At 43.7% G+C, this 8,717-nt stretch overlaps 1 protein-coding gene across 1 annotated transcript; it reads left to right on the top strand.

The window, feature by feature from the left end:
- Nucleotides 1–7,132: 7,132 nt before the first annotated feature.
- LOC123256029 (transmembrane and coiled-coil domain protein 3-like) lies at nt 7,133–8,221 on the top strand (the record flags this gene model as incomplete). The annotated part of the gene is made up of 2 exons (XM_044684724.1): nt 7,133–7,216; nt 7,329–8,221. Coding segments are annotated over exons 1-2 (977 nt in total), but the record flags the coding sequence as incomplete, so codon positions are not given.
- Nucleotides 8,222–8,717: the final 496 nt, after the last annotated feature.

Here is an 8,717-nt window from a genome sequence, read left to right on the forward strand (position 1 = left end):
TCTCTCCCTCTTCTCTCTCTCTGTCCCTCCCTTTCTCTTTCTCTGTGTCTCTCCCTCTCTATATCACGCACACATAGAAATATTTATATACCCTCATACTACAGCTATCTACCCTCACATCTATCATATCTATTGTATGTATGTATATATATATATATATGAGAAAGGTATGCCTGTGTATACCCACTCCCTGCCGTGGTGCAGTGTTGCACCTGTATGATAGCTCCCCAAAGGGGAGTTCAGAGCTTGGGAGCGCTGGAGAGTCCTGGAGAAGGAGGTCGGCAGCTCTAGGAAAATAAAAACATAACCCCGAAGAAGAAGCAAAAAGCATTTGGTAGTGAGGGGGTGGGGGGCGCCGTGCCAGGGCTGGAGAGAAGGGGAAAAGGTCACTGTTAGCGAGATAGCGAGGTGAAGGTGAAGCCAGCTAAGGCCAAGCACTAAGGTAGGCTTGAGCCCAAAGGGCTTTCCAGGGAAGTCTGTGTTTATCCCGGAGGCCAGATGGAGCCTCTGACGGTATTGAACGGCTGCTTCACCGATATTAATGAGACAGGATAGATGAGGGAGGATGAGAGGCCGGCTGGCCGGCTGGCTGCTGGCTGGCCGCAGGGAGGCCAGTTAGGAAGCTTGCAGCTGACCTGGGGGCCGAGGGCTGAGTCTGGAGAGAAGGCGGGGATGGGGCAGGGCTTCTGAGAAAGGGAAGTAGTCCCGGCTGCTTCCCCTGCTGGGGTGGGCCCGGGTCCGGCTCCTGCCTCCCTCTCTGGAGCCTCAGCGCTAAAATGAACACAGGTGTCCTGCCTCCACTTCTGTGCGGGGTGGAGTTTGTTTCCATGGGGGGGTGGGGAGGGCCTATAATAGAGTCGTCTAATGTTTGTTTGCGCTTCAATCTTGGGTGAGGAAATGCCTTGGGCTGCCTGAAATGCCCGGCCCATTCTGGGAAGGAGCCAGATGGAGGAAGCAGGCTCAAAACGGAGGTGCGACTGGCGTCTGAGGAAGGTGTCTCTGGCTCTTGCCAGGGTGACTCAGCAGCATTTCAGGAAATGTGCCCAGCTTGGGCTCTTTGCAGAGTGAATGCAGGGCGAGGAGAGGAAGAGATGACTAGGAATGGGCCACTTCTGCAGGCATTTGCCTTCAGGGTGACGATGGAAGCGTCAGACGGCATTAGGACACCAATTTGTTTCAAACAACATTTATTAAGCACCTGCTGTGTACAGAGTGCAGAGGCAGAATAATAGAGTGGGAAGAGTGTCGGGCTTGGAATCAGGAAGGTCTTGGGTTCAAATCCTGTCTCTGCCACTTAGTGGCTGTGTGACTTTGGGCAAGTCAAATGAATGAGGCCGAGTGCTGCAGACACAAATGCAAGAAAAGCAGCCTCTGCCCTGAAGTCACTTCCATCCTAATAGGGAGAGACATTTTATTTGAGGAGTGTGGTTAACTGTTGGGTTTGGGGAGTCACAAAAATGGTGAGCCGGGTCTCTATTAGCTTGCTCAACTTCTCTTGGCCTTGGTGTCATCATCTGTAAAATGAATGTGATGAATGAAGGTCATCTAAGAGTGAGTGCCTCATGTAAAACCCAGTGGAATTGTGCGTGGGCTGGGGAGGGGGTGGGAGAAGGGGAGGGAAAAAAACAGGAATCCTGTAACTATGGGAAAATGCTCTAAATTAATTAATTAAATAAAAATTAGTATTCCAGAAAAAGTAAGTACTACTAAGTGGTCTGATCAAGAAGGGCTTTGTGGAGGCAGTGTGGCATCTCACCTCCTTGAAGGGAGTCAGAGATCCCTAAAGTGTCTATAGAGGATGGAGTGGAGACAAGACCCGAAGCAAGGAGATGAGGCGGACCATTGCAGTAGTACAAGGAGAGAATCGCGGTGATGGCTGTGGGAAGGATGGGAAGGGAGTAAGAGAAATGGGAGAAGGGTTGCCAACATTTGGGGACTGATTGGCTAACAGAGTAGTGAAGAATTGAGTTTAAGTCTGGGATTCTGAACCTGAGCTGCCCTCATGAAGCTTCCAGTTCATTGTAAAGATAAGTCTAAAACCACCTTTGATTTACAGATAAGGAAACTGGGCCTCATAGAGGGTCTCAGGTCACACAGTTTATAGCAGAGAGCTTAGATCCGAAGTCACTTACTAGTCAATAAATATTTATTATGAACCTACTTTATGCCAGGCACTGTGCTAGGTGCTCGGGATACAAATAAAACCCCAAAACAGACCCTATCCTCAAGGAGCTGACAATCTCATTGAAGAAGATAGTGCACAAAAGGAAGCTGAAAGAGAAGGTATCTGGGGAGGGGTCTCATGATTCCCAAGGACCATGGGCCTCCCCTGTCCATTTTCACTCCACCTCTACCTCCTCCACTCTTCTAGAGACAGAAACACCATGTATTGCATTAATGATGAAGTGATCTTGACCTCAACCTCTGTAGGTCCTCATCCCTTGTCTGTAAAGTGTGTGTGTGTGTGTGTGTGTGTGTGTGTGTGTGTGTGTGTGCGCGTGCCTGCGTGCGTGCATGCGTGTGTTTACAAGGAGGCAAAGGAAGGCAGCAACTGGACAAGACCTCAGCTCTAAATCTAGGATCCCTTGAACCAAGGCCTGATGATCTGGATTTCATAAAGGAAATAGTGACACCTTCACGACTTGTCTTCTTATTCCCTGGCCATGTGTCTGTATTTCATATTTAGGACAGTTATGTATAAATATTAATAAGTAAGGCATGCTCTAGAGTTTGACCAGTTAACACGCTATTTTCTGTGTAGACAAATTGCATGTCAGCTGTAGTTTTAACCTTTCCCAGGCCAAAGATTTTTGGTTGTGGTTGGAGGGAGAAGAAGAGGAGAAATGTTACTAATAAAGAATAAAGTGAACCAATGATGGAAATTACTTTCCTTGGGAGAAATCTGGGGCTCTGAAAAGTTTTATAATTGATTTGGAGTAGGGGTTCTTAACGTGAGATCTGTAAATTTGACTTTAAAAATAATGCTAACTCAATTTCAGCCTAACCGTTGTCCTTTGTAATCCTGTTTGTTTTATTTTGTGCATTAAAAAAATGTGATTCTGAAAGGGGGCGCCTAGGCTTCTCCAGATTTAGATTTTAAGCTTTTAGAGAGCAGGGGCATTTCGATTTTTATCTCCATGCCTGGATGCGTTGCCTGATGACCACTAGGAGCTTCATAGTGCATTTTTCATAATTGAGGTCATCAAATCCACTGGCCAGATGAACTTCCAGATAATATTGCTTATTTCCTCTTAGGCCCACAGAAGCTCAAAGGTCATCTAGTCCAACGTACTCCTTTTAAGTGTGTGTGTGTGTGTGTGTGTGTGTGCGCGCGCGCGCGTGCGTGTATACATGCGTGTGTTTACAAGGAGGCAAAGGAAGGTAGCAACTGGACAAGACCTCAGCTCTAAATCTAGGATCTTTTAAAGATGAGGGAGGATACTGAGGCTCAGAGAGCTGAACCATATTCTTTAAACTCACACAAGTTATAATTTTCAGAGATGATATTTGAACCCAAAATTCTTGACTCTAAAGCAGGGGTCGGCAACCTTTTTGGCTGTGAGAGCCATAAACGCCATATTTTTAAAAATGTAATTTTGTGAGAGCCGTACAGTGCTCACAGTGCCACTCCTGTAACAGCGCCTGAAAAAAATGGACTTTATGGCTTCTGCAGAAAGAGCCATACCTTGCCGACCCCTGGTCTAAAGTAAGAAATCTTGACCATATTATGTTAGTACCTAGATAAGAATCTGGAGTCTATTGACTACCCAATTCAGTGATATATATATATATATATATATATATATTTTTTTTTTTACCACACTATGGCAGAATAGATAGAGCTTAGAATCAGGAAGGCTCATCTTCATGAGATCACATCTGATCTCACATAGCTACTTACTAGCTCTGTGACCCTGGGCAAGTCTCTTAACCTTGTTTGCTTTGATTTCCTCATCTATAAAATAAGCTGGAGAAGGCAATGGCAAACCACTCCAGGATCTTTGCCAAGAAAACCCCAAATGGGGTCACAAAGAGTTGGACATGATTAAAATAACTGAATGACAATAACAATTTTATGGCACTATCTTGGGCCAATATAATTCAAAAAACCTTTTGAGGAGTAAGCATCACTTATGGGCCAGGCACTGTGAGATAAAAATGAAAGTCCATGCAGTCCTTTTGTAGTCTGTTGGGGACAATACTAGAGAATACGAGAGATAAACTTATCCATGATAATTTGAGGAGAGAGTCAGAGGTCTGACTATGAAGGAATATGAAGGAAGATGACGAACTGAAGCAAGAACTCTCACTAAGAAGGAAGATCCAGGTGAGCTGAGTCATGAAGGAAGCTAGGTAGCCAAAACCACTGTTGACATAACAGATAGAAAAATGAGCCATATATGACTCTCCGAATGCTGAGATTCTTTATGATAATTCTGTTTCCTGAGTTATTTTGGGGTTGGGGGAAAACCCGTCTTCCTAGATTTTTGGAGCTCTTAAGAAATCACCTGGGCCAATTCTCTAGTCTAGGCAAGTTTGTACCAAACTGTTCAAGAATTTCAACCCTTGGTATTGGGCTTAACCCCACTTCATTGTGGGGGCTAGTGGCAGACAAACTCACTGGCTTATTCTGAGAGGGCTCATCATCAGATTTAAACTTGGGTCTTTCTGATTCCATGCCTACCCACGATTCTTTCTATTGGTGGTAATCATAAAACATATTTATATAGTGCTTCCAACCTCAGACCCTTACTAAATGTATCATCCTAGGACAATCACTTTATCTCTCTTAATGGTAAACTAAAACAGCCTCTGCATTGTTATTATAAGGATCAAATGAGATCACATTTGAAAAGGTCTTGACGGAATGCCAAGCACTCAGTAGGTACCATACTGTAAATGCTTACTTCTTTCCCCCTACTCATTGAGAACTCTGTTGGGTGTTTATTCTCTTTCACTTTACATTCTGTAATTATATTTTCCCTTGTTACTTTTAATCATTAATATCATTATTATGTTATTTGCCTTATCTCTCTTCTCAGCCTGCCCCCTCAAGTGCTCCAACATTCCCATGGGGGTTCCATTTTCCATCCTGCTCACCACTTGACATCTTGTTGAGCCTTCTGCCTTCTTCCCAAGTCCCACCAGCAGAACTGGGCTTCCTAATCATGGAGAAATCCATAGTGTGGGGGGAAAAGAGATTATTGTCAAACTTCTCCTCCTGAATCACCTGAGCCATGAATGACCCATTATATCACCTGGAACTTTTCAATATGGGATACAATATTTTTAAGTGTTCTAAAAATTTTAAAGAACTGAATATTAAACATGAATATTAAAGGCTGGTGAGCCATGACACATGAAAGGCTGGTGGTTATTTTTTTTCTTTCAATTTTTATTAATTTTTTTAAATTTAGAGTTCCAAATTCTGTCCTTTGCTTCATTCCCTCCTCACTTGTTGAGAAGGCAAGCAATACAATATGAATTATGTGTGAAGGCATTCAAAACATGTTTCCATGTAAGCTGTAGTAATTATACTAATATCATGTTTAATTGCTAGGTTCATTCATTGACCAGACCCTTGACAAAAGGTAATCCATTGGGTTTAAATGTATTAGCTCTTCTTAGGTTCTTTTTGAACCTGTATCTGAGGGCAGTTTTTAATTTCATTTAAGGGATTATCATTTCCAAATAGAATCCTACTTATTCTCTGCTGTCTTTTTTTTTAATTTGGAGATAACTTGCTGAAATTCACTGAAGCTGTGGCTAAGGAATTTTGGTATCCAAGGCAAATTCAGTGGCTGAGATATCCAGGGAAAATTCAGGAAGACTTCTTGTAATTATTGGAGATAGGAAGGGCATGTGCCCTCCAGAGCATCTAGCCTGTATCTCTGTAGTATAACTGGTAGCAGAACCACCCTCCATTCTCCAACTACCCAGCCCTTTGAAATAGTTTGGGAGGCAGCAGGTGGAGGAAAATAAACTCAGGAGGAGGAGGAATGACCATGGGGGTGGGTAGTATCTGGGTTAAGTGATAAGAGTTGGAGCAACTGAGGAGGTATGGCACAAGGCCAGTGAAGAAATGTAAGGCAAAGGACCATAGTAGAGGAGGAAACTATGTACCCCACCTCCATATTGGCACGTAGTTACAAAGACCTAATTACCCCATCCTAGTTAATGATTTACAATTCAATAAAATCTGGTTCAGGATCAAGTGTTTAGCATTGGAAATGGACCTCAAAAACCGTCTAATGCAATGTTATCATTAATAGGCAAGGGGAGTGAGGCCCAGAAAGTTTTCATGCTTGGACAATTCTAGACTTCTGTCCATTGTAATATACTTCTCTGGGACAAACCATCACCTTCTCTGGATATTCAGTCATCCCCTTCAGACTTAACTCATTGAGTACTGAAGGAGTGAAGCTTTGCATTCTGGCCTCAGAGCTAGGGTCTACCTCTGACCCTCAGTACCTGTGTGACCTGGGACAAATCGTTTCATCTCTCCCAACCTCAGTTTCCCCATCTATAAAATGAGGAGATTGGACTAGATGGACTCTGAGGTCCCTTCTAGCTCTTGGTCTATGACTTTATCTGTTCTCTTTCTGAGAGTTGTTGCTGTTATTGTTTTAGATATCCATTGAGTTTTCTCCTATTTTTCTCATTTCTAAAGAGTGCATTTGCATTACTCAATTATCCTAATTAGCCTAATTTCATAACATGACTTAACCATTCTGTTTACCGAGTCCATTATGGAAAACAAACTTTCTGGCATTGGTGGCCCTGGGATCTTGAATCCACATGGATTTTTTTCTTTCTTTCTTTTTATTCTCCACCCTTTAAAGAGACTCTTTCATTTGACTCATATCAGTGGGTGTCAAAGTTCCCCATCAGTGGGAAGGGCAGAGATCCAGATTCCCTGGATACCCTGAAAAGCCCCAAACTGGATGGTGACCTCATTCCCATTTGCTGCTTTCTTCTGTGAAGACCAGTAGTTTTTGACTAATCAGAGAGAGAGACTGAGTCATCTGGTGAACACACCTTGATGAAGGCAGGAAACAGACTGTCCTGAAGGGAGCTCTGGCTGTAGCTGGCAGCTCTCATTCTCTTTTTTTTATCTACTGTTTGGAACCCCATGATTTTGATTTCACGAGATTATGCACCTTTTCTGTGTGGTTTTGTAACTTTAAAGTATGGAGGGAAGAAGGGAATAGAAAGAGTAATTTGATTTTTTTAAATACTTTATTTCATAGCATCAGAATGAACTTATTTCTGTAAGTATTTTAAACAGTAAATGTTATTTTTTATTCTAATTTGTTTTATTCTTCCAGGTGGAAAGGCATGACATGAACACCCTGAGCCTTCCCCTCAACATCAGGCGTGGGGGATCAGACACAAATCTCAACTTCGATGTCCCCGATGGCATCCTGGACTTTCACAAGGTCAAGCTCACAGCAGACAGCTTGAAGCAGAAGATTCTAAAGGTGACCGAGCAGATCAAAATCGAGCAGACATCTCGCGATGGCAACGTGGCCGAATACCTCAAACTCGTGAACAGCGCAGACAAGCAGCAAGCCGGGCGCATCAAGCAGGTGTTTGAGAAGAAGAATCAGAAGTCAGCCCATTCCATCGCCCAACTCCAGAAGAAACTGGAGCAGTACCATCGGAAGCTCCGGGAGATTGAGCAGAACGGGACGCCACGTGCTGCCAGGGACAATGCCAAGGACAACTCGAGGGACGGCCATGGGAAAGCTCGGCCGGCCGGCCAAGGGATGGAGAGTGGCAAGTCGGGCATGCCGGGAGTCTCCCTGACACCACCCATGTTTTTCAACAAGTCCAGGGAGTTTGCCAACTTGATCCGAAATAAATTTGGCAGCGCCGACAACATCGCCCACCTGAAGAGCTCCTTGGAAGAGTTCAGGACGGATGCCAGCTCTAGGGTCTATGGGGGCAGTGCCACCATTGTGACCAAGCCGAAATATGGCAGCGATGACGAGTGTTCCAGTGGCACTTCAGGCTCTGCGGACAGTAATGGCAACCAGTCCTTCGGGACTGGCGGGACAAACACTCTGAGCAGTCAAGGGAAGCTGGCCATGATCTTGGAGGAGCTGAGGGAGATTAAAGAGACTCAGACCCAACTGGCCGAGGACATTGAATCTCTCAAGGGGCAGTTCAAAAGAGAATACAGCTTCATTTCTCAGACCTTGCAAGAGGAACGCTACAGGTACCACCCCTTCCTCACGCACTCGTTGTTCAGTTCAGAAATAAGGGAGTAGATGAAGAAGAGGGAGTGTACGTGACCACAGAGGGCCCGTCCTTGTTTGAGGATGTTCTAACGGGGATGGTTTCCATGGATATGTGAGGATGGCTGAAAAGAATTCTTTTCTAGATGGCACCCTCTGAGGCTGTCCCTTAATTTGTGACAATGACAATACAGAGAGGTGTATGGGTGTGCACATGCATCTCTCTACATACATAATGCTGGGTCTTGAAAATCCGTGAGGAGGCATATGTATTCATTTAAAGTTCCTGGAGAACCATTTAAAAATGTTAAAAATATCTAAAATTTTTTTAGATATTTTTTAGATAGACACTAAATGTGTCTATCTAAATTTTAAAATATTTTTAGATAGACACTAAATGTGCTCTCTACATATTTATAGATATTATATATTTACATTTATACATTTATTTGTTTTATTATACATTATAATGTATAT

Source organism: Gracilinanus agilis, unplaced genomic scaffold, assembly GCF_016433145.1.
Source record: "Gracilinanus agilis isolate LMUSP501 unplaced genomic scaffold, AgileGrace unplaced_scaffold55410, whole genome shotgun sequence".
NCBI lineage: Eukaryota > Metazoa > Chordata > Mammalia > Didelphimorphia > Didelphidae > Gracilinanus > Gracilinanus agilis.